This window comes from Chiloscyllium plagiosum, unplaced genomic scaffold, assembly GCF_037043375.1.
Source record: "Chiloscyllium plagiosum isolate Xiang-an unplaced genomic scaffold, Cpla_swu_hap1 HiC_scaffold_3, whole genome shotgun sequence".
Classification (NCBI taxonomy): domain Eukaryota; kingdom Metazoa; phylum Chordata; class Chondrichthyes; order Orectolobiformes; family Hemiscylliidae; genus Chiloscyllium; species Chiloscyllium plagiosum.
The window spans coordinates 18,976,195-19,002,616 of NW_028270141.1; the positions used below are offsets into that span (position 1 = coordinate 18,976,195).

The 26,422-nt window shown below is 40.3% G+C and overlaps 1 protein-coding gene across 3 annotated transcripts in view; it reads right to left on the minus strand.

The window, feature by feature from the left end:
- LOC122541302 (hippocalcin-like protein 1) overlaps window positions 1-26,422 on the minus strand; it is a 62,411-nt gene that overhangs the window by 7,527 nt on the left and 28,462 nt on the right. For all 3 annotated transcript variants that reach the window (XM_043677941.2, XM_043677950.2, XM_087977773.1), the window contains one exon: window positions 1,665-2,063. In XM_043677941.2, coding sequence (XP_043533876.1) covers window positions 1,665-2,042 — 378 coding nt within the window. In that variant the 5' untranslated portion in view covers window positions 2,043-2,063. The remainder of the gene's footprint in view (window positions 1-1,664; window positions 2,064-26,422) is intronic.

The window sequence follows — 26,422 nt, forward strand, 5'->3', positions numbered from 1 at the left end:
TAATGGAATGTTAGTCAATTGCTTTCCTTACTCCCCAGATAATTCACTCCCTGCTAATTAGCCATTATATTTTCTGCAGTAACTAGCAAGCAGGAACTGCATTTAAACATTTTAGTCTGCTTACACAAGTTATTGCAATCTGGTTACATTTAGGGTGTAATGTGAGAAATACCATCAAACCATTCAAGCATTAGATTGTTCGAGCGAAGGTAGTAAATTCTTCAGGTTAGTAAGGGGTTCTTGGATGAGTCTGGCTAAAGACTAATGAAAGAGGAGCTAGAATGAATTGTCAACCCTAAGTTGTCATCTCTCATCTGAGCAAATTCATTAGGTTAAAGTGACAGCACCAGATTCGGCAATACATTTTGGATTTCAGATGTAAACTCAATTTTTGAACTTTGATTATAAGTTGGTAATTATTTCTGTATTTTTAAGTACAGTGGTTTCCTCTGAACAATCAAGCTTTGCTACTTCCAGAGAATTAAAATAGTAGACCCTTTGACTTGTCTCAATTCTTCTGTTATACAGTCACAAGTGAGGAGCACAAGACAAGTTACCAGGATATGACAACATTTGATTTTCTCTTTTCTATCATAACCATAGATATTCCATTTCCACTCTCATCAAGCTCATTTAAGTCCAATTGCCAAGCTAACTATTTAATTTTCCCACAAATCACTGAGTTACACCGTGATATGAATCCCTGTCCCCCTCCATTCTTGTCATAAACTGTTCCATTGACAAGCTTTCCATTCTATCCAAATTGCTGGAATGAGTGAGAAGTCCAAGCTACAAGAACTGTTTTCCCTTCCTAAACACACTCCACTACGACTTACATTCAGCCTTGCATCGAGGGCAAAATTTGCTAACATCTTACATGACTGGCTACCTCAAATCATTCCTCATCTTGTCCATCCTTCTCGGTCATCTCCACAGTGCTCTTCCATGGTACTATTCTAATTGTCCCAGTCACCCCCTCGGCTCTTACATGAATTTCTATTTTACTTCTTGATGAAATTTGTAACTTAAAAGGGATGATCTCACATGCACACTGTTGAAACTGGAGTTTACCAGCTGAAAAAGCTGTTTCTACTCTCATCTGCTGTTTAAATGTCAGCTCATCAATAGCTAAGCTAAAACCAAATCTCTTCCTCCTGCCTGCACCCTACATATCTTTGACCTACATTTCATTATCTTGACTGCCTTCAAACAATGTTCAGAGGTATGGATATTGGCACCCTGGTTTTACCTGCACTGAATTTCTACCCACATATGATTAAGTGCGAAGATTCCTTTCTTAGTGATTACTGTACTATCCAACCCATAGCTCTCTGCTGCCAACGTCACCATTTCTCAATGGCTCACTTGTTTGCCTTCATCTGCTCGAAACACTGGACTTTTCCAAACCTACATTTCTTCTCACTCCTGGATTTTTGCATTCAATGAATTGACAAATCGGTGTTTCACTTTCAAATATCCTATAACCAATATTAAATTTACAAAAATTAATGTCTAGGTCAGCCAAGCTGCAGTCAAAGACAATGGACGCAGTTATTCTGCCCAAGTTGAAACTGAGCGCGCGAGAACGAGAGCCACACACACAGTCTTGTTATCAGAAATAAACAAGACCGTGCAAATTGAATTGCATTTATTCCATGCCATACCTGTACAATCTCCAGCATTTCACTCCGACTGATGTACCCATTTCCATCCAAGTCATACATACTAAATGCCCACTTCAACTTCTGTTCCAACTTCCCTCGGGATGTGACACTGAGTGCAATTATAAATTCTCTGAAGTCAATTGTTCCATCGGCATTTGTATCAAACGTACGGAACACATGCTCTGCAAACTTTGAAGCATCTCCATATGGAAAGAAGTTTGCATAGATTTTCTTGAACTCCTCTACAGTTAAGTGCCCACTAGGGCAATCTTTAAGGAAGCCTTTGTACCACTCTTGGAGCTCGTGATCTGTGAATTCTGTATTTTCTCGCAGGTCCTGAAGCACTTCGGGACGCAGTTTACTATTCTGCTTTCCCATCCTCTTGGCTTGGTTTCAAATCTACATAAAACAGGAAACACATTAATGAGCATTGTGGCAGAATAAATGAACTAATATAGCTTGCGAATAACGATCCAACAGTTGTGCTGCAATAGGATTAGGCAAATATAGTGTTGAGCAAATAGGAACATTTTTTTAAAAATCGGGTATTAGGTCCATTTGGCACGTCTATGTATCTAGACAAAGGGTCGTGGAATAACAGTAACAGAGGTTAGGCGAAAAGAAAATGAGATCCTGTAAAGAGGAGGCTAAGCTGCCCTCTTTAAACGCTATTTAATAATTATTAAAATTGTCAAAATATTCAGGAGGTCAGCAGTATCTATGCAGAGGAAAAAAAAAGGTAGTTTACAGCTGCAAATGTCAAGACTGTTCTGACAGTCAAACTGCTGGCATTCATTGGGATTAGAACTGATACTAACAGCAGCTCCTTACATCCATAAACATGATTGAAACACTGAAAATAAAGAGCACTGTCAGCAATCTCCTGCTTCTCCAACGGTCACAGTATTGGCATGCACTTTTCCAGCTTTAATCGCATATTAAAGGTCCCCCCCAAAACGTTATGTTCTGTTGACCAACATGTAACAGTTTTTGGGTTGAGCAGGGATTAGTCTAGGACAAAATTTTATACTTGTGAAATTTCAAACTTCTTCAGTGTGGTAAACTTTCAATACTTAAAAATTCCGCACATTAGCCCGAGATGTTTCTGTTTCTCAGTCCCACGTGTGTATTCTGATCTTTACGTCACTCTCGCATGCTCACTTTTCTAATCATTCTACAATTGGTTCACTTTATTTCCTCACTTGCAGCATGAGAATTGTTTTAATGTGCTTGGCTGCTTATCCAATTGGTTGAAGTTGCTATCAAAGCTGGTGTTGGAATCAAATCAACGAGAGAAAGTGAAAATCATGCCATTGGGATTGCTGGATGTTTGAGGGCAACTTCCTCTGACATCAGGAGCAAGTGCTGCCTATTCATTGTAGGCTGCAAAATTTGAGTCAACACCTTGGGTTCGGAAGAAAGTCATACCAGACTCAATGTTAAATGCTTTTCTCTGCGCAGATGTTCCCAGGTCTGCTGAGTTTCTCCAGCATTCTGGGTTTGTTTCAGATTTTTAGCATCTGTAGAATTTTGCCTTTATTCTTGGCTTGACAACCATTTTGGACGTGACTAGAAAATTTCATGGCAGTAACTGTTTTTTTAAAAAAATACAGAGATAGTGAAAGGGCCTCTGAGGAAAGCACAGTGGCTCAGTGGTTTGCATTGCTGCCGCACAGCACCAGGGACCCAAGTTCGATTCCAGCCTTGGGTGACAGAGGACTTTGCACGTTTGGTGGATTGGCCATGCTAAATCACCCATAATCCCAGGGATGGGCAGTGTGGATGGATTAGCCATGGGAAATGGAGGATTACAGGGATAGGGTAGCGAGGTGGGTCTGGATAGGATGCTCTTCAGAGGGTCGGTGTGGATTCTATGGGTCAAAAATGGCTTGCTTCCACACTGTAGTGATTCTATGAAAAAGAAAGGTCAGTAATAGAGTGGATGGCAAGTGTGATCAAACAACAAAAGGTTATACTAAAAGGCAAAAGCGAATGATAACAGAACAAATAATGAAACAAGATGTGTCCAGAAGTAATATTGTTATGAAGATGTAGGGATACTATACCTTCAAGAGCCTTGAAGGACTTAGCAAGCATACAGGGTGCTAGAGAGTTTACAATGTAACATTTGGTCCAACAGCTAGCAATACCTAGATTGCTACAAGACAAAAACAAATCCAAATTTGGCTAAATTTAAATTATGCCCCAAGATACTAAACTCCAATTAAGTTTGGTTTTAATATTGTCAAAATACCAAATCCAATGAAACAATCTGAGGTTTTAGCGTATAAATATTAAGCAAATTGAACAGTTGGGGGAAGAATTGCCAAGCCACCAACATATGCAGAGTGCCTGCAGAATAACTCTTAAAAAAAGGTACCTTTATCTATCAACAACCTGTGAACCAGAAAACCTAAGATGACGACAGAGGAAAATACAAAGAAAATTCCACAGCTGGCTGCTTTTGAAATTTGAATATTTTGGTAAACCTTGATTGGGAATTTTAATCGGACTAGTATTATAGAAGGGAAAGTAAAAGATAGGTTAAAGTAAGCAGTTGTAAATAGATATTTTTTTTGAAAGTCTAACAGCTAACAGAAAATAAAGTAGTTAATTTTTACTTTAAATCATGACCTTTGGGATACTACTTTGCCTCGCGAATTTTAACAGGTTACAACACAGGTTAACTCCTTTATCGTGCTGGCTTAAATTAGCAGGGGTGGGGGGTTTACCAGTCATAACAATATGAATAAGCAACAGGGCCATAACCAACACCTGCTGTTGAAAGAAAAGAATGAGAGCAGTGAAATGTTTGCACAAGATCAAGTTTGGAACTGTGGCATGTTTAAATTGAACAAGATGCTGCCCTTAAACCTTCTGCTGAGTTTGAGTTTAACTGAAATGGAGCAGGAATCCTGACAATTGAATAATCCATCATCTCAAAAAGAACAACCAGAGCAGCAGGTCTCAGGCGCCCCAGTCTGCCGGGGGCACGAAATACATTCCAACAGACTGGCCGCTTACAAAATTCCAACTCCTGAAGACAGTCATTCTTTCATTAAGGCAACTATGAATCACCCAATACAAGACACTGTTGGAAATTTCTCATGGATAGGAACCCAGAGTAACTTTGTCTGCATAGTTCCTACTTATAAACTGGGAAAATGACACCAATTTATTTTAAATGGAAATTCAAACAAATAAAACTCATAGCAATGAAAAATATTGCACCAATCATATTTAAATGATCAAAAGTTCTTCATATTGATGGACTGAATAATAAAATTTCATCTGTCCCTGCCTTGCAACAGAAGTTAAAGCCATAATTATAGTATGAATTTAAAATAATAGAATAAGACAACTCTAGTTTGTGATTATGCATATGTATGCTGGTTACTGCATCCACACCTTCAAAATTGCACAGATTACAGTTTCTTCAGTCAATTATCTTGAAGGGTAGAGCGTAGCTGCATTAACCATCTCCCAAAGGAAAATAGCAAGTGTTGAAAATCAGTAAGCTGGCGATTAAAATTGCACATATTTAGGCAGCACTTTATATTTAAGCCCTAAAAAGATCACATCTACAGAATCATTTGCAGTTTCGGGCACTGCACTAAAACATTGGCCTTGTCAGAAACAAGGTCCAGAATATCACCAGAGTTCCCAAGGATTAGGTTAGGGAGAAAAGTTTATGTAAACTAGGCTTCCCCTCCCTGATTTTGGAAGGAACTGATCAGATAGGTGGGATAAACAAACAATCATTCTGCCCTAGTGGGACAGTGTCAGAACAGACCAAAGTTAGAGTCTAAAAATCCTACAGCATGGAAACAGTCCCTTCAGTCCAAATCTTCAATGCCAACCAGATATCCTAAATTAATGTGGAGCCATTTGCCACTTCTTGGCCCATACCCCTCCAAACCCTTCCTATTCATATACCCATCCAGATGCCTTTTACATGCTGTAACTGTACCAGCCTCCATGACTTCCTCTGGCAGCTAATTCCATACATGCACCACCCTCTGCATGAAAACCTCTCTCTTTCGGTCCCTTTTAAATCTATCCCCTCTTAAACATATGCCTTCTAGTTTTGGACTCCCCTAGCTAGGAAGAGAGACCTTGGTTATTCACCCAATCCACACCACTCATGATTTTATAAACCTCTATAAAGGTTACCCCTCAGCCTCCAACACTCCAAGGAAAATAGCCCCAGCCTATTCAGTCTCTTCCTGTAGCTCAAGCCCTGGCAACATCCTTGTAAATCTTTTCTGAACCCTTTCAAGTTTCACAACACCCTTCCTCTATCATTCATGAGGAAAAAAAAAATTGGAATAAACACCTTTTAAAGGGTGGCAGAATAGTGAACTCTCTGAGAATAGAATACCAGGTAAATTCATTCGACCAATACATTTTTGCTATTAAAGCAAATGCGCTTATCTCTGAGGCAAGTCTTGCTGTTGAACCTCAATGGACAGTCCCAGTCAAAGTGACTGACATAGGAGTCCAACCTCATTACTCCACAACCACCTGATGAAAGAGCGTTGCTCCGAAAGCTAGTGTGCTTCCAATTAAACCTGTTGGACTATAACCTGGCGCTGAGAGATCTTTAACTCATGACTATACACATCCAATGCATTTTTGAGTGGATGGTTGTATAGAATCCATAGCTCAAAAACATGCCTAAGCAGATTTGTTTTCATCTCCATGTGGAGTACATATATAACAGACTGGATTATACCCTACAGATGCTTCAACTACATTGCTGCAGATGTGAGAAACTTTACAGAGTCAGTAGACAGCAGATAAACATTCTTTACAGTTCAAGAACAAACATACTAAATGCATAAATAAATTAACATTGAATAAGCTGCAATACTTTGTGCAGCTATAAAAAGGTCAGCCCTTCTAGAAAAATAATTAGAGTCAGTGTGCAGAATAGATTCACCATTAAATGTGCTAGGTACCCAAACAACTCTTCGCACCTTCACACTGTACTAGGTGGAATTAAAAACAATATTCACAATTTTCAGGTATCATGGAACAAAAATCAGCAGAATCAGACAAATGTCTAACACTGTGGCGTGCTACTTGCTGTCACTGTGTCAAAGAGATTGAGTAAATGAAACTAAGTGGAAGCAGCCTTTCCAATAAGCCATGTACAGATTTGAAAGTTAAAAATAAATCACATTATACATAAAGCGTAGAATGTACTCCAACTTGGGTAATAGTAGCAGGTCTTGCACTAAGTTGCACAAAATTAATAAAAACATTTATTTTAACTGAACACTATTTAAGGTCAAATTATATTTTTTTCCCCTCAGAGGGCAGTTTTGAAAGTGAAAGGGTTATATAATTTTGACATCTTAGAGAAATCTACTGGCAAACCTTAACAGTAGAAATCTTCTCCTCCACCACCCCAACCCCCTCCCCACAGTTTTGCAACATCAACAAACCACTTGCTCCAAGAGCTAGTCAAGAGACTATAACTGTCCGACTGTAAAACCAACCGCACAAGCCATCACACTTCACCCTTGTAGGGCATGGCCAAAAATTGACCGAAAAGAATCTCTGGCATACAAGTCTCTTATCTTTGAACAGTGAAGTCCTGCTACACCCACCATGTCCCCTTATCTCAGCTCTAGAGAAATCTTACTGATGATCAGTCATTTTTCCACAACTTTTGGATTCTAATGAGTGACGTGGTTGTGATACTTTCACAAATCTAAATATTTAATATATTAGAGCAAATAAAGAGAAATATAAGATTAGCCAAGCTGGGATGCAAGTCTTTGATTTTTTTTTAAAAAAAAGGACGTTAGGAGGAACGAATACAGAGTACAAGACTGAAAAGTAAACAACTTGTTGAAACAACATTCAAATGCCTCAATAAAAATCAGGACACAGGTCTATCATAAAAACTTTGTAGCGCGAATACACAAGGAACATGTAACTGTAAATGAGAGATACATACTTCCCCTCCTCTCCCCCCATATCAAGGTTAAGAGGAGCAGGTACCACTTGCAAGTTCCCTCCAAGCTATTCACCATCGAGGCTTGGAAATAAAACTGACACTGGGGCAAAAAGTTTGGAACTCCTTCCCCAATGTCACCGCGGGTCTACCAACAGCAAATGGTCTGCAGCAGTTCAAGGAGGCAGCTCATTACCTTAAAGTGTGATTAGGATCAAAAAATAAATGTGAATTTAAAAACAGCTGCCAATTGCAGACCCCTGTTGCAACTTACTAAAATTGTACAAATAATTTAATCTTCTATCCTAGGTCAAATCCCTTGCAACCAAGTTTGTTAAGGGAAGTCAGACTACATTAAAGTAAAAAAAAACCCTCACACAACCTAAAACGGGGAGATTCAAGATGGCAGCAATCTGAACAGTCTGCTGTGTTGGGCTCTGTTTCATACCCAAGGCAAGGTGGGCTTTTACGCACCCCCCTCCCCATTAGTCACCCCTGAGGATAGTTTGCAGCATAAAGTAAGTAGAGCATCTAGAGCCTCCTTAAGTTAGGATTTGGAAGATCTGCAGCTGACATGAAGACATCGAAGGGAAAGGGACCTAGGGGAGTGCAGCAGGCAGGGCACTCCCCTACTCTGTCAGGCATATCCGCAGCAGTTACCTCGATCCCCTGGAGGCGCACTTAGTAAATTCTGCTGCTCCACTGAACCTAAGTGCGTTTGCAAACTCACTTAGTAAATTCTGCTGCTCCACTCAACTGTTGAATTTGCAAAATTCAGTGGGAAAAAAAAATGAGGCAGCGCTGTAACCAATCACTGCCATGCTGACAAAGCAGGTGGTAGCGGTCCGGGCCTTGGATCAGCATGTGGAGGCGCTGGAGCAGAGGACCCCTGAGGCCACGGAGAGCTCAAAGGGGTGGGTCCGAACCTTGGAAGGTCAGGCCCAGGCCCTGCAGGAACAACTAGACTACCACACCAAAATTGCTTCATTTAACCCCATTCGTGATAACCGCCACCTTAGGGTTTTTATATAACACTGCCACCCATCTCGCGAAGGCCTCTCCCAGACCAAAACAATCTAGAGCAAAGAGATACGACCATTCCACCCAGTCAAAAGCCTTTTCTGCATCTAGGGTGACCACCAAACCTGGAATTGTTCTCTGCGGACATATTTGCACTATATTCAATACCCACCTGATATTGTTGGAGGAGCTGTGGCCCTAGATAAAACCCGTCTGGTCCTCTTTTATAATAATGGGCAGCACCTTCTTCAGTCTCAAAGCCAACACCTTTGATTGGATTTTAAAATCCACATTCAACAATGAGATGGGCCTATACGATATGTGATTCTTGGGGTTTTTCCCTTCCTTTAAGGTAAGGGAGATACTAGCATCCCTAAGAGAGGGTCTATGAATGACTATACATTCCCAGCAGTGGTTCAGTTAACACATGCATGAACCCCTTGTAAACTTCATTCAGGAATCCATCTGGGCTAGGTTCGTTATCACCTTGGAGCTGCCTTACTGCCTCCTGTACTGTCAGAGGTGCATTTAAAAGGGAGGCTTGATCTACGTTTATACCAGGGAGGTCAAAGTTTTCAAAGGATTCCATCTGATCTCCATCCCCACAGACCTCCAATCAGTATAGAACTCCCGGAATCTGGCACTGATCTTCATCAATTCATGAGAGCGCTGATCTATGTGGGTCAGGGATCTAAATTGGTTTTGTTCCAATCTGACCAGAGTATGCGAGAAATCAAGGCATGCAAACCAAATCACAAACTAATTGTTCAAACCATCAGTTGCTTTTAACATCTATTATTCAGATTTCAATGTGAATGGTGATGTGCAATCTGTAGTTTGGTGCTATGAACATTCAGGGTGGAAAGCCAAGTTGCCCACAAAGACAATACTTGAATATATTATTCTTCAATGTTTACAGAAGTATCTAAATATATTGACATAAAAATGCAATTTTTAAAAAAGATTACGAGTGAGACACACACACGCTTAAACGAAAGGATAACTGTAATGCTGCCCCTGCAGGGAGCTGGAGGACCGGGGGGGGGGGGGGGGGGGGGGGGGTGTGTTGGTTACATACCTCATTTGATGACTAGGAGGAGGGTGCTGAAGTCTGAACCCAAGGAAGAAAATTCGAACTGTTGGAAGAGCAACATCCTGTTACTTGCACTCTCTTTACAACTCCTCTCAGCAACAAAAACCTACAAGTCTCCTTTGCCATTGTGGATTGTTCCCGTCAAGGATTCCTTGGAATACAGCCCACCTATCCCAAAGGAAACTCAGCAAGCTGCATTTCAGGAAGACACTCCAGTAACAAAAGGTTGTGCACACAGAACTGTAGAACACCGTTTCAGACAAACCATGTGCTATTCTTTCTTCATAAGTTTATTACTTGGTCAAAGTTGAATAAATTAGTTGCATGCTGTTGGCTAAAGAAACTTGTCAGGTTTGTTCCTAACACTGACACAGAGACCAAAGATAACTGACCAAATCCCAACCTGATTAATTTGTAAATTTGTTGCGACTTGTGGGAGAGGCAGATTGGAAAGGAAACTGTGCATCCCTCCAACCTCAGTTGGAACCATAGATTTTAGAGTTTTAACCAACCTTTCACGATAAGGTTAGAAGTGGAGATGTCTGACCACTGTAACTGTTACAGTGACAGTGTTTAATACCATTTGCAACTCCTCGGATACTGAAGCAGCCTGTGTCCATAGACGGCAAGACCTAGACAAAAGTTCAAGCTGGAGCACAAAACCGGAATGTAACACTCATTATACACTTCAGGCAATGACCACCATTAAAACATCTAACTAACATTGCCACAAATTGAACAACAATACCATCACTGAACCCCAATATTAACTCCTAGAGGTCATTATTGACCAGAAACTGAACTGAACCAACCTTAAAAATACTAGTTATACAAGAGCAGATTGGGACTCTGTTCATCATTTATAAAAGCAAAATCGGAGTATGATGGAATATTCCCCACTTGCTTGAATGAACACACTCCAATAACACAAGCTCAAGACCATCCAGGACAAAAAGCATGATTGGCAACCATCCACCACCAGCATTTATTCCCTTCATTACTGACACACAGCATCTTATAGTGCAGACTGCCATTGAGATCTTTTAGACTGTCTTCCTGACAAAACAGACACCATCTACAAGGACAACAGGACCAGTCTAGCCTCTTGAAGATGCCATCCAAGATTCTATCTTAACACTAATATATAACTTCACTGCCACTGGGTCGAAATCCTGGAATTCTCTGATCAACAGCAATATGAATTTTCACAACATATACTGGCAGGGAGATTTGCTAGTGCAGCTCGGGAGGATCTAAACTATTAAGGTGGGGGTGGGACCCAGGGCGATAGTGAGGAGAGACCAATCTGAGACCGGTACAGTTGAGAACAAAGGCGAGTCAAACAGTCAGGGCAGTCAGGGACAAAGCAGACAACAAGGTAGGACTGATAAATTAAACTGCATTTATTTCAATGCAAGAGAACTAAAAGGGAAGGCAGATGAACTCAGGGCATGGTTAGGAACATGGGAGTGGGATATCATAGCAATTACAGAACCATGGTTCAAGGATGGACAGGACGGGCAGCTTAATGTTCCAGGTTACAAATGCTACAGGAAGGACAGAAGGGAGGCAAGAGAGGAGTGTGAGTAGTGTTTTTGATAAGGGATAGTATTACAGCTGTACTGGGGGAGGATATTCGCGGAAATACATCCAGGGAAGATATTTGGGTGGAACTGAAAGAAAGGGATGATCACCTTATTGGGATTGTATTATATAGTCAGAGGGAAATTGAGAAACAAATTTGTAAGGATAATAGGGTGGTTGTCGTAGGGGATTCTAACTTTCCAGACATAGACTGGGACTGCCATAGTGTTAAGGGTTTAGATGGAGATGAATTTGTTAAGTGTGTACAAGAAAATTTTCTGATTCAACATGTGGATGTACCTACAAGGGAAGGTGCAAAAATAAGGCAGGGCAGGTGACTGAGGTGTCAGTGGGGGAGCACTTTGGGACGAGCAACCATAATTCTATTAGTTTTAAAATAATGATAGAAAAGGATAGACCAGATCTAAAAGTTGAAGTTCTAAATTGGAGAAAGGCCAATTTTGACGGTATTAGGCAAGAACTTTCAAAAGCTGATTGGGGGCATATGTTCGCAGGTAAAGAGATAGCTGAAAAATGGAAAGCCTTCAGAAATGAGATAACAAGAGTCCAGAGAAAGTATATTCCTATTATGGTGAAAGGAAAGGTTGGCAGGTGTTGGGAATGCTGAATGACTAAAGAATTTGAGGGTTTGGTTAAGAAAAAGAAGGAAGCATATGTCAGGTATAGACAGAATAGATTGAGTGAATCCTTAAAAGGGTATAAAGGCAGTAAGAGTATACTTAAGAGAGAAATCGGAAGGGCAAAAAGGGGACATGAGATAGCTTTGGCAAATAGAACTAAGGAGAATCCAAAGAGTTTTTAAAATACATTAAGAACAAAAGGGTAACAAGGGAGAGAATAGGGCCCAAAGATCAGCAAGGCGGCCTTTGGTGTGGAGCCGCAGGAGATGGGGGAAGATACTAAACGAGTATTTTGCATCAGTATTTACTGTGGAAAAGGACATGGAAGATATAGAATGTAGGGAAACAGATGGTGATATCTTGAAAAATGTCCATATTACAGAGGAGGAAGTGCTGAATGTCTTGAAACGCATAAAAAGTGAATAAATCCCCAGGACCTGTAAACCTATGCCCTCTAGTTCATTTTCATGAAGAGGGTGGTACTTGTATGGAATGAGCTGCCAGAGGAAGTGGTAGAGGCTAGTTCAATTGCAACATTTAAAAGGCATTTGGATGGGTATATGAATAGGAAGGGTTTGGAGGGATATGACAGGTGCTGACAGGTGGGACTAGATTGGACTGGGATATCTGGTTGGCATGGATGGCATGGATGAGTTGGACCGAAGGGTCTATTTCCGTGCTGTACACCTCTATGATTAACTTACAGCATGCAGCTCACTACCTTCCCAAGGACAATTATGGATGGGTAATAAATGCTGGTCTTGCCAGTGATGGACCATCTCAGGAATGACTAAAATATTTAAATTTGTACACATCAACTTTGTGCAATAAACATCTAGACTGTTCAGACTTTAAAACATAACCATAATCTGGCATTAGTAATTACAAACTAAAAATACTAAAATATTGCAGTTTAAATCATTCTACAACATACATTTATATTCAAAGAAAATTTGAAAATCTTATTTTAAAAAAGGTCCTAACGCTTGAGTGCCAGTATGACTCAGTTGGTAGGACTCCTGCCTTTGAATCACAAGGTTCTGGGTCAAGTTATACAACAGGCCTTTAACAAACAGGCTGACCCTACAGTGCACTGCTGAGAATGCTCTATCAGAGGTGTCTAATTTCAGATGGAGACATTAAACCAAGGTATTTCATCCGACTGCTTAGGGAGATGCTGGAAAATCCCGTGGCACCATTTCATAAAAAAAACAAAGGGAATTATCCCTGCTATCCTTGATAATGTTGTCAAATCAACATTACAAAAATAGATCTTTGTTATCATATTGTGCAAGCTGCCATATTTCTTACACTATGGTGACAGTACAACAAATGCATTTAATTGTCTGTAAAGCACTTTGAGACACTGGTGACCAGCAGAAAATAATTTCAACTTAAAAAGAGTCATGACACAAATGAGACACTTTGGACTCAAATGATACAAGCGAGCAAAATGAATCTATTATTCCAAACTGCATTAACAAAACGTAACAACTACACGTGCCACTGAAATATGTAGCCTCTCATTTTGAATGCAAACAAATCAAGCCTCGAGGATATAAGCGCTAGTCGCATACTTACCAAAAGTCAATACTTCCCCAACTATTAACATGTTAATGCTGGATTTAAAACCACTGTCACAGATTGCCCAGAAAACTTTGTTACATGATTGCAATGGAATAAGTACAAAAAGCATCGTTGATCAGATGTTAATGGGAAGATTTGTAGTAAACACATTCCAGCACAAACCCCAGTCATTTTACTGGCACTGCTACTCATACAGTTCATGAAAACATGGCAAAGCTTTTTTTTGGATAAACCACCACATTCTCTCTTATGGCTTGTCCAAATGTTACCCTGGGTCACTACCATGCTGGTTTATCAGCTCCTTGCACAAGTCCCCTATTTCTTTTCCAATTCCACTTCATTTAAGATTTGTCACCACATATGCAGAAACCTGGACAGAAATCGTAAAATAGCAAGCATTTTGTTCAATATGCAGGTCAGGGGGAATACTGTCATTAAGGGGATAATTGAAATTAGTCACCCACAAAAGGTTCCAATCAGAAATTAATTCACCCGTGGTGAAACGTGGCAAAGGAAACTCAACTTTTATTTGGTTAAGGAACTGCATTTCACACTTTATCGAGCTAAGTGCAGTTAAATGATTAATCTCAGTTGTCCAACAGCCATATATAAAACAGTTTTCAATATACACTGATCACACTGGCTCTACTTCTTCACCTCTCAACCATTGCTAACTAATCAGATTGTTTATTTGACACTTACCATTGGATGATTAAACAGACCCTTCAATTAAATATCAGTAAGACGGTCCCCATTCCAAATTCCACTTCACAACAGCTCCACCCCCTTCCCTGACAACAGTTTGAGATTAAGCCGGGTTTATTCACAATATTTGATGCAGATACGAGTATCCAATCTCTTATGTCATCAGCAAGCCTGTCCATTTCCACCTCTAGCATCACCTGTCTTCACCCTGGTCAGCTAATTCACTGCAGAAACTTTAGTTGAGCTGAAGAGTGACTGTCCTTGACCTCAAGGCTCCATTTGACCAACGGCAGCATCAGAAAACCCTGGTGAAACTTGTGTCATTGAGAAACATTGGAAATACTCTCTACTGCTTGTGGTTGTTGGAGGTCAGTTACCTCAGCACCAGGACATCGCCAAAGGAATTCCTCAGGGTAGTGGCCTAGGCCCAACCATCTTTAGCTGCTTTAATGATAGTCCCTCTCAAGTCAGAAGTGAGGATGGACACAACGATTGCATGAGTGTTCAGCACCCACTCCTGACTCCTCAGATACTGAAGCTCTCCAAGTCCAAATGTGACAAGATCTGGTTAATAGCCAAGCTTGAGCTTAAAAAATGGTAAACAACATTCGCACCACAAACACCAGATAATGACCTTCCCCAATAAAAGGCAAATTTCCTTTTGACATTCAGTGGCACTACCAATGAATCATCCTCTAGCAACATCGTGGGAATTACCATTGACCAGAAACTGAACAGGATTTGCTGTATAAAATGTGGCTTCAAAAGCAAGTCAGAAGCTAAGAATACTGCAGTAAATAGCTCATCTCCTCACTCCAAAGCCTGCCCACCATCTACAATGCAGAGGTCAGAATACTGCCCACTTGCCTGGATGACTGCAGCTTCAGCAACACGAAGTTTGACACCATTCAAGACAAAGCAGTCCACTTGATTCACACCAAACCCACATCCACTCCCTCCACCACAGATGCTCAGTAGCAGCAAAGTGTACCATCTGCAAGATGCACTGCAGAGTTCAATGATCTTTAGACAGCACATTCCAAACCCATGACCACTTACAGAAGACCAAAGGAAACAGAAATAAGATTAGGCCCATTTAACCCCTCTATCCTGCTTGTCCATTCGTCGAGTCAGAGTAATAGAGACGTACAGCATGGAAACAGACCCTTCGGTCCAACCCATCCATGCCGACCAGATATCCCAACCCAATCTAGTCCCACCTTCCAGCACCCATCCCATATCCCTCCAAACCCTTCCTATTCATATACGCATCCAAATACCTTTTAAATATTGCAATCGTACCAGCCTCCACTACATCCTCTGGCAGCTCATTTCGTACACGTACCACACTCTGTATGGAAAAGTTCCCCTTGGGTCTCTTTTATATCTTACCCCTCTCACCCTAAACCTATGCCCTCTAGTTCTGGACTCCCCGACCCCAGGGAAAAGACCTTGTCTATTTATCCTATCCATGCCCCTCAATTTTGTAAACCTCTACAAGGTCACCCTCTGACGCTCGAGGGAAAGTAGCCCCAGCATGTTCAGCCTCTCCCTATAGCTAAAGTCCTCCAACCCTGGCAATATCCTTGTACATCTTTTCTGAACCCTTTCATGTTTCACAACATCTTTCCGATAGGAAGGAGACCAGAATTGCATGCAATATTCCAACAGTGGCCTAACCAATGTCCTGTACAGCCGCAGCATGACCTCCCAACTCCTGTACTCAATACTCTGACCAATAAAGGAAAACATACCAAATGCCACCTTCACTATCTTATCTACCTGCGACTCCACAAGTGATTCTGCATCCCTCACATACCCTTGCCTGCGTTTGCCCCATACCCCTCCATTCCACTACTGATCAAGAATTCATCAGCCTTAAATTACACAAGGACTTTGCCTCACAGCCCTCTGTGGCAAGGAGCTCCAAGGATTCAACTGTCAAATGAAATTCCTCCTCAGTCTTAAACTAACATACCTTTGCTTCCCCTGAGACAATGGCCTCTGGTCCATGAGGGGGAACCATTCTCTCAGCATTTACCCTGTGAAGCCCCTCAAGAATTCTATTGCAATGAGATCACCCCTCACTCTTCTAAACTGCAGTGAATCGAATCCCAACCTGGTTAAATCTTTGCTTATTTAAAAAGTCTTTCTTCCACACCGTGGATCACGTAGTGAACGTTCTCTGAACTTCCTCCAACAAAATGACAACTTACCTTAAATAAGGATCAAAACTGCTCACTGTCCTCCAGATGTGGTTTCATCAGCACCTTGTACAGCTGCAGCAAGAGTTCCCTATTCTTATACTCCACCCTCTTGGGGATAAAAAAAAAGGGTGAATATCCTTGTGCCTTCCTGATTACCTGCTGCACCAGCGCTAACTTTGTGTTTTGCACACAAGTATGCCCAAGTCCCTTTGTGTTGCAGCTTTCAGTAGTTTTTCTCGATTTAAACAATACTCTTCTGTTCTCCCTTCCAAAATGAACTTCAGGCTTTCCCACAGAACATTTGTCAACATTCCCCCCCCATCCCCAACCCCTTATGTAACTTATCAATTTCTCTCTAAACCATTTGTATCCCCTTTGCAACTTGCCTTCCCAACTAATTCTGGGTCACCTGTAAATTTCACTGCAGTACATTCACCTCACTGCTCAACGTCATTACGATATATTGGGAACAGTTGCAGTGCCAGCACTGATCTCCATGGAAATCCATTGGTTACAGGTTGCCTACCCAAACAGACCCTTTATCCTGACCCAAATCAATGTTCTCTGTCCATCAGCCAATTCTCTATCCACACCAAGATACTATCTCTAACACCAAGGGCTCTTATCTTATGACTTAATCTTCCACATAGAAGGTCAAAGGCAGCAGATAGTTGGAACACCATCAGCTGAAAATTCCCCTCCGAGCCTCTCACCATCTTACCTTGGAAATATGGTCACTATCATCACTGGGCCAAAATCCTGAAATTCCCTTTCAAAGGGCATTGTGGGGGTCTCCACAGTACACAATAGTAGTGGTTCAAGGCAGCAGCTCATCATCACCACGTTCAAGGGCAATTAGAGATGGGCAATAAACTCTGGCCCAGCTAGCGACTCTCCGGTCCCACAAATGAATAAATACACTTTTAGTCTCCCACATTTTACCAGCCATAAACTGGAGGTAATCCAAACCTACTGCTTGCGACCTAGATCACTTTTGTACTTACTGACATGCAATTTAACAGCCACAATGCTTCAATTACCTGACTGGGCAACTCCAACAATATTCAAGCAGCTTGACATCATCTAAAACTGCTTATAGGTATCCCATTTGATACCTTTAATATTCACTACCAATGCACACAGGAGCAGCAGTGTGTACTGTACAAGATATACTGTGCCAACTCAGTAGACTCCAACATCACCTTCCAATCCTATGACCTCTACCTTGAGTGTGGAGGGAAAGTTCTCCGCTGGGAGACACACCATCCTATCTTGGAACTCTCACCATTCCATCAATGTTATTGGATCAAACCCCTCAAACTCTCTTCCCCAAGACCCCACTTACCTCAAACTCTGGTTCAATTGCACCTTGGGTGTGTTCATAGCTCAATATGTATAGCAGTTCAAGAGGGCAATAAATGCTAGTCCAGACAAGATCTACATACAGTGAATTACTAAATACAAAAATATTTAAATAGACAGTAATTGGCCCAGTTGCACATTGAGTAGAAATTGCTTTTAAAAATACAATGAGTAGCTAAGAATGCAGATGCACTGCTGGAGAGTATGGTTGAGAAAGATTCAAATGAAACATTCAGAAGGGTAGGTAATTATATGGAGAAGGCCTGAGTAAAAAAGTTAGCTAGCTGGTCCTTCAGAGCTGGCAGTGGACTGAAAGTCCTCCTTTTCTGTTGTGAAGATTCCACTGTAAAATCACATTTACATACTTCTTACCGCTTCACTAGTGTCCAGTAAACAACTGCTGCAAAATAGGTATGTTTTTTATAACATTGCAAATGGCCCCCATAATCTACTGCACTGCAAAATACTTGTTCAATAAATCTGCATAGATCAGCTGAAGGAGTTAACTTGAGAGATATTTGGTTGTTCATTTTTCAGTTTAGCATGGGTGGACCTTGAACTATTTCAAACTCAGAAGCAAGACTGCTGCTGAGTAAGTCTGACAATGAAATTAAAATCTACAAATTTGACAAGTCTGCCGCACACTGACAACAGTTAAAGCGCTCTTGCTAAGCACTCCTCTTCCAACCCCAAAGTAGAGTTGGCTTTAAAAGTAGTACATCAATACCTACAGGGAAGTTTGCAAAGTTGCTCCGCCTCATTTCATGCAAGGACTTTTTTTTTTTAAAATATATATATTTTGGTGATCAAAGGAAACAATGCAGACATCTACACTCTGCTCATTTCTAATTAAACTATACAGATTAAATTCAGCCAATTGCCATTGACTCTGACAACTCAACACAAATGCATTACTTGAGCACATATGTAACGCGAGTTAAAGCTTTCCTACACTGTCCAAATTATTTTGTGTACTCCTGCTGAGTCAAAAAGGAACCAGTTGGCTACAAATGAATAAAGAAATGCAAATATTGCAAATTATCATTCATTTTTAATTACACTCTGCTCCACATTAACTGAAAACATTAGATGAATCAGCTATTTAGTCAGTCACATATTCAAGGGTTCTTAGAAGTTCAGTCTGGTGAGGGTTTGATTATGGCTTTAGACTACTAAGGCAAACTTAAAGCTTTAATTTTTAAAGAAATCTAGTAGCTTTCAAAGAGCTGTGTTACTGAAGTTCAAGATGAATACTATAAATAGAAAAAGGCATATGGAAACTAGAACAAGAGATTTGGGATTTAGAAAAAATCTTTCACATCTGCAAGGCATTATTAAATTGCTCAATTAAATTGTTGGAAATGTGTATAAAAATACTGAATCAACTTGCTCCCTGGGCATTATGCACAGTAATTCTACTGCCATATTCAGTACAGAATAGCTTCTCTAAAAGGTCATTCAATGCCTTGGTTTATTTTTAAGAAAAAGGAGGAACACTTCATTCAGATCAGACTTGGAATCCCTTCTTGACGAACCCTATTATTCTGATGACTACCAACACTGCAGAGAGGGCTTTGTGTCCTATTCGAATCTCGAAATTTAATTTATCCTGTGTTTCTTCTCTTAATCCCTCATCTTCATGAGGCACTGGCCACATGGAACTAAATTTAAAATTGGCCAAGATTAAGACAGATGTGAAAATTCAAATCAGTCTCTCATGATCCATCCCTAACATTTTCCTTGGCTTATTTCTGTGCATGACAATCTATTTGAAGTTTATTAGCAGGCATCTGCAGCTTGTAATGATTAATTTGCTTCAGTGGATCCTATAACACTTGAGAAACATACAATTCAAAAAGGGGAGGTAGGGACCTTCCAATGTGGTTAAATAGGATGGAGAATTATACAGCAATGAAAATAATACAATATATCCATTACAATATCCAAGCAAGCAAATTAGGCAAGAAACAGACCCAATTAGAAATACAAAAAAATTAGAGCACTGAATATTATCGTAAACTTCAGAGGAAAATAACTATTTGGCCATGTCACAGTTTAAGATATAAAAGAATGGATGAGCAGAAGTCAGAAAATTAGTACAAGTTTTTAAACATATATAAATTGGACTGAATGCTGATAATCAGCAGCCAGCCAATCCCAAATACGATAGTTATATATGGGAAGGGGGGCAATCTGAAATTGGGAGTTAGGAGACTGGTTTAAGACGGAATAGGACTTGAGAATGTTAAGACTAAAGGTAAGTAACAATGACCTGCTTAAAACCAGTGGGAAAACAGGCTTCAAACACATGGAAGGGTGAAGCCAAATCAGAAGCAGTGCTGTCAAAAGACTGATTGAATGGTTTGAAAGCAGCTCCCATCACGTTTTTGGTTACATTTCAAACTCATTTTTCTTGAAACACAAGGTTTGTAATGCCATGGTATGGTTATCCTTTCACAGAATCAAAAGGAAATCTTCATTATCTAAAGTTGCACAGCTGTTGTAAACATTTGATACAGTCTACATTTAGCCCAAAGTTCAGTAAGGTTTTATCATTTTGACATTTTTCATGTCGATATTTCAAATGTCATTTGCAGATATATTTTTGAAGGTCAGTACAGCGTTTTATAACAACTTTGGAAAGAGCAAAATGCTTCAAACACAAGAATTGTGACGCTTGAATTGCCTCCCGAAGTACTTTGTTTTTCGAGCAGTTGTAAATGAAAATATATGCGCTCAGATATAGCAAAAACAGAAACCCTCAGCTTTTCTTGTTATGGCATTTTCTGACCAGAATTTAATGGCGCCAATAATGGGCACAATGGCAGGGAGGTGTCAGAAGAGACTTGCTTGGCATCAAGTCAATTGCACACTGTCCCTGGGTTGCAGGTGGGTTCTATCCTTAAGTTCATAAGTTGATTTGTACACAATGCCAGACAATAGAAAGTAGCTGTTTATACGTTTGCAAGCTATACATTTGCAAGCCAGGCATTCCCATATTACTAATTAAGTTATAGTGTGGAAAGACATGGTGCAGGAATCCCACTTGCTAGCTGTGGGGTGTGAATAAATGAGGCGCTTGATAACTATTATCTAAGCAGGCCAGAATTCAGTCCTGGCTCTAGGATTTAAATGGAAGTCACAGAGCTCTATACTATCTCCCAAAGGATACACGTCCAAATTTGCTTTTTTTTTTAAAGCTAATGGGAAATCTTGACACTGAAGATAGGAAACTCCCCCCCCCCAATCCATTATCCAACTCTTGGGAGAGGTAGCCTAGCATCATGGGAACCAAATCCTGACCGATCTCCAACTCTAATAAATCACATTCTCTGACAGATCACAATTTTGAGTACAAAACTCCCCTGGAATATCAGTGAGCTGTGAAAGTCAGGAGGCAAAACCTCTATTTCAACCAAGTATAAATAGTATAAATCTGGAGTGAAAACTCAATTACAGCAGTTTACTCTCAGGTTTTTTTTAAAAAAAGGCTACTGGACAATAAAGCTTCACAGTATACCCACCCAATTACATACTGACCCAGTAATAACACTGAATTCTGCCCAAGCTTTAGGATCATTGTTATTTTCTAACTGAGTATTGCAAGAAGTGACTATACTATTTGCGGGTATTACATCATTCTTTCTTTGACTGGTTTTAAGGGTTTATACAGAGGTGGAGGCAGCACGACCTGAATTTTATAGTTTATTACAGGACAACAATTAGGCACCAGTACATCAGTAACAATGAACTAGCCAGTGCTGTTGGAGGTATGGCTGACTCCTGTCCTCTTCAAGACCCACTCTCCTGACTTGCTCAGCCAAGACTGGCTTCAAATTGGATGGAGATAATGCAGTGTACAACATTAACCTTTCCAAACCCATTACCACCTATAACACAAGCTCCAAAGAAACACGATAATGCTGCACAGCTGAATTTATGTGAAGATTTCCTACACAAGAAAATGCCACAGATATGAACTGGGATGTCAGCTGCTTATTATCTAATCAACTTCAAGACAGACGTTATTACATAAACAACCAAAAAAAAACTGTTTTGTGTTTGAAGGGTCACTGGACCAGAAACGTTAATTCTGCTTTCTCTCCATAGATGCCAGACCTGTGGAGTTTCTTCAGCAATTTCTCTTTATGTTATTACATACCTCTAGAGCTGTTGGGACTGAATCCAGGTCTCCAGGATCACAGGTAGGGACACTACCATTGCACCACAAGAGGACCCCCGAGAGTCTGCTTGTCTTTTTTTGAAAACATTAATTTTTCTCATCAACTTGCTCAGAGAAAAGAAAACATACCTCTGCAGCAGGTAGAACTTGAACCTGGGCCTCCCAGCCCAGGTTTAAGGATACTACCACTGCATGACAAGAGCCCTCTCAGCTGTGTTGTACACAAGAGATAAAAAAACTTAATTGAACACATTTGTGAAAAGTCCAAATATTACCAACATCTGCCTTATAGAAAGGTCACAATTCTCATACTAGTAAAGCAGCTCGAACAGTTCTTACATTAACATTGCTGGCTCTAGTCAGTTCAGTTTAAATTAAAAATAGTTTGAAAATTTGTTACTGGTTTGATAAACCCTCCAGAAATACCAATAAGTTATCACTTTAAAAACAAACTTCCCAACTTGAATAAAAAAGTTCAAAGCAAACATTTAGTTTCGCCGGGCTCAATGGTAAATTAGAGACATTGACAAATTCATTCTAATTCAGCAAACCTGTTTTCTCACTACACACAAAATTATGAAATCAAAAGTAATTACACAATTGATACATGTGCACTACTTTTAAAATGGAAACCAAAAACTTGCTGCTTCTACATTTGCAAATATTTTCAGAAAGATGTATTGTGTAAGCACATAGGGAAAACTGCAGCGATAAAAGGCTCCCGTGGAACCAGGATTTGCTGTTTAGATAAAATTTTGGCAGCATTTCTTATTTATTTACCTGGATCAGAGTGGGATTAGGGCATTAAACCTTTAAAAACACTTGGGAAAAAGTCTAGTCTTCCCAATAATGGAAAGTACCACTGGTGCAAGAAACAAATCAAATCCATTTTCATAGATCCATGATTTTTTTAAAAATTAGATTCCCTACAGTGTGGAAACAGGCTCTTGGGCCCAACAAGTCCACACTGACCCTCCGAAGAGTAACCCATCCAGACCAATCCTCTACCCTATATTTTACGCCTGACTAATGCACCTAACACTATGGGCAATTTAGCATGGCCAATTCACCTGACCTGCACATCTTTGGATTTATGAACCACTACCATTCACCAACTGCATAAAGATCAAAAATAAACGACCTTCACATCCAAGAGGAAGACTACTCAAAGTAAAAAAGTTTCAATTTTCAAAAGCATTTTGAGGAAGTGCATCCTAAGGAACAAATGTCCAGAATTCCGATAATGGATGGATGTGATCATCTGGGCTGTTGATAGTGTGTTTAGGAAAAGGGTTCTCTACCTATGTCTCTGAATGTCACTAGCAACAAATGCACATGTTTACTATAGAGGGGAAGCAGAAATTGCAGGGTTAACAGAATGAAAGAGTTTTATTCAGATGTTTATTGTAAGCCATGATAATGAACCATTTCCAAAATTGTAGAAATGAAATGTTTCTACTTGTATGTGCAAGATACTGATTTCAACCACAAAATGGTCACAGTTCACTTGGGATGCAAATATCAAATTTCACAGCTTCTTTATTAGTCAGTGCAACTTGAAAACCCTTCAACTATCATTTTATTTTGCATGAGTTTATAATGAAAATATTGTGAAATTCTAGACTGTCTGCAGATTTACAGCAAACATCTGTAGATCATTAAGAAAATCTATTCTTCACTTATGAGATGGAACTTGCATGTCATGTTATTTTTCATATGTGCAAAACCCTTGATTGCCAGGATGGTTCTGACCAGCATTTGCCAAGAATGAAACTGAAGCTTGCATAGAATGATAAACACCCCATGTTGAAACTCTCTTAACTGGTAAGTAAAGCCACGTACAAAGAGGGGTCAAAAAAGGAACACTGCTTTTTTCAAAATGAGCAAAACATCAAGTGACTGTCCCTTTCTCTCTTCGCACTAATTACCCAAATTAAAAAGCAATCACAATATTTTGAATTTGTCTTCATTATAATGTATATTTAATTAAAAACATTGAAAAGTAATAAAAAATGCATTTTATCTTTTGCAAAGTAGTAGCAGAATAACATCATATCTAAAAAGGTGGCAGAAATGTTGTGCAGATTTAGTGGAATGGATAAGAGAGAGGAAGTATTCTCAGGTTCAGATTAAATTTAGGTTATTGGGACAATTTGCTGTTTCAGAGTAACATAAAACAGACATGAAATGCCAAATCTCTCCTCCCTCCCCCTGCCACCTCAGTAACATCATTCTATAGACACAGACCAGAACAGCACAGAAACAGGTTCTTCGCACTGTCAACACAGACCATGATGCCGTTTTAAACTAATCCCATCTGCCTGCCTCCGTATCCCTCTGCTCTGTTCATATGTCTGCCTAATGTCTATTACTATTGTATCAGCTTCTGCCACATCCCCTGGCAGCATATTCCAGGCACCTACCACCTTCTGTTTTGAAAACTTCCCTTGCACTTCTCCACTAAACTTCCCTCCTCTCACCTTAAACCTGTGCCCTCTAGTATTTGATATTTCTGCCCTGGGAAAAAAAGGCTCGACTATCCATGCCTCAATTTTATATACTTCTATCCTGTTGCCCACTATAGAATCCCTATAGTGCATTGGCCCATCAAGTCCCGCACCAATCCTCTGAACAGCATTCCATCCCAATCTTGTAGTCCTGCATTTACTGTAGCTAGGCCATCTAACCTGCACATCCCTGGATACTGTGGGTAATTTAACATGGCCAATCCTCCTAACTTGCATGTCTTTGGACTGTGGGAGAAAACCAGAGCACCCAGAGGAAAAGGTGCAAACTACACACAGTCACCGGGAATCAAACAGAGGTTCCTGGCATTGTGAGGCAATGTTAACCAATTTAAGTTTGTCCAAATTCTCCTTCTAGCTAATACACTCCAATCCAGGCGTCCTCTTGGTAAATCTTTTCTGCACTCTCTCCAAAGCCTCCACATCCATCCTATAGTGTAGCAACCAGACCACTACGCAATACTCCTCCAAATATAGCCTAATTAAAGTTTTATACAATTGCAACATGACTTGCCAACTCTTCTATTCAATGCCCCAACCGATGAAGGCAAGCATACCATACTTTCATTATCATATCCACTTGCATTGCCACTTCCAGGGAGCTATGGACTTGCATACCAAGGTCCCTCTTTATATCAGTGCTAAGGGTCCTGCCATTTACTGTAGTTTCTTTTTGCATTTGTCCTCCCAAAATGTACCACCTCAGTTGTCCAGAATAAACCAACATTTCTCCATCCATCTTTTCAACTGATCTATATCCTGCTAATATAACACACACATTTTTACATTTCGAAGAACCTTCTCCAATTATGTCCCTGCCACTAACTAGCCTGTATATTTCCTGGATTATCCTGGTTACTCCTCTTAAAAGTAGGAAGTATGCTGTTAAATTTAACAGGGCGCAGAAAGAAAGATTTACAAGGATGTTGCCAGGACTGGAGGGTTTGAGCTTTAGGAAGAGGCTGAATAGGCTGAGGCTGAGGGGTGACCTTATAGAGTTTTATAAAATAATGAGGGGCATAGAGAAGGTGAATAGCCAAGATCCTTTCCCTGGAGTGGGAGAGTCCAAAACTAGAGGGCACAGGTTTAAGATGAGAGGGGAAAGAACTGGAGGAGTAAACTTTTTCACACAGAGGATAGTATGCATGGAACAAACTGCTAGAGGATGTGGAGGAGGCTGGCACAATGACAACATTTAAAAGAGGCACCTGAATGGGTACATGAATAGGAAGGGCTTAGAGGGATATGGGCCTAGGTCAGACTGGGATGTATGGTCAGCATAATAAGTTGGCCTGAAGGGTCTGTTTCTGTGATACATGACACGATAAAAAGGAACAAATTTGGCTATTCTCCAATCTTCTGGGACCTTGGCTGTGCTGAAAGAGGATCTAAAGATTTCTATCAAGGCTCCAGCAACCTCCTCCCAAGGTATCTCACAATAAATCCCCAGCGCTTGATGGGATCGATCAAAGTTTCCTTTTTGAGACACCCAATAGCACCTCCTCCCCTTAATATCAACATACCCCTCCCTAAACACATCATCCAGGTTCTTCTCCTTGGTGAATACTGATGCAAAGTATGCATTCAGGGACATCACTTCCTCTGGTTCCTCACAAATTCCCTTTGTCCTTAAGTCAACCTGCCTTTTCCCTAGCTACCCATTTGCTCCTAAAAACAAATGCCTTGGGATTCTCCTTAATCCTACATGGCAAGAACAGTGCATGGCCTCCTTTCATCCTCCTAATTTCTTGTTCAAGTTCTTTCCTGCTGTTTTTCCCCTGCAAGGGCCTTGCCTGATTTCAGTTGCCTGAACCTTATATGCACTTCCTTTTCCTTTCTGACTAAACTCCCAAAGTTTCATCATGCAGGGTTTCTGAATCTTGCCA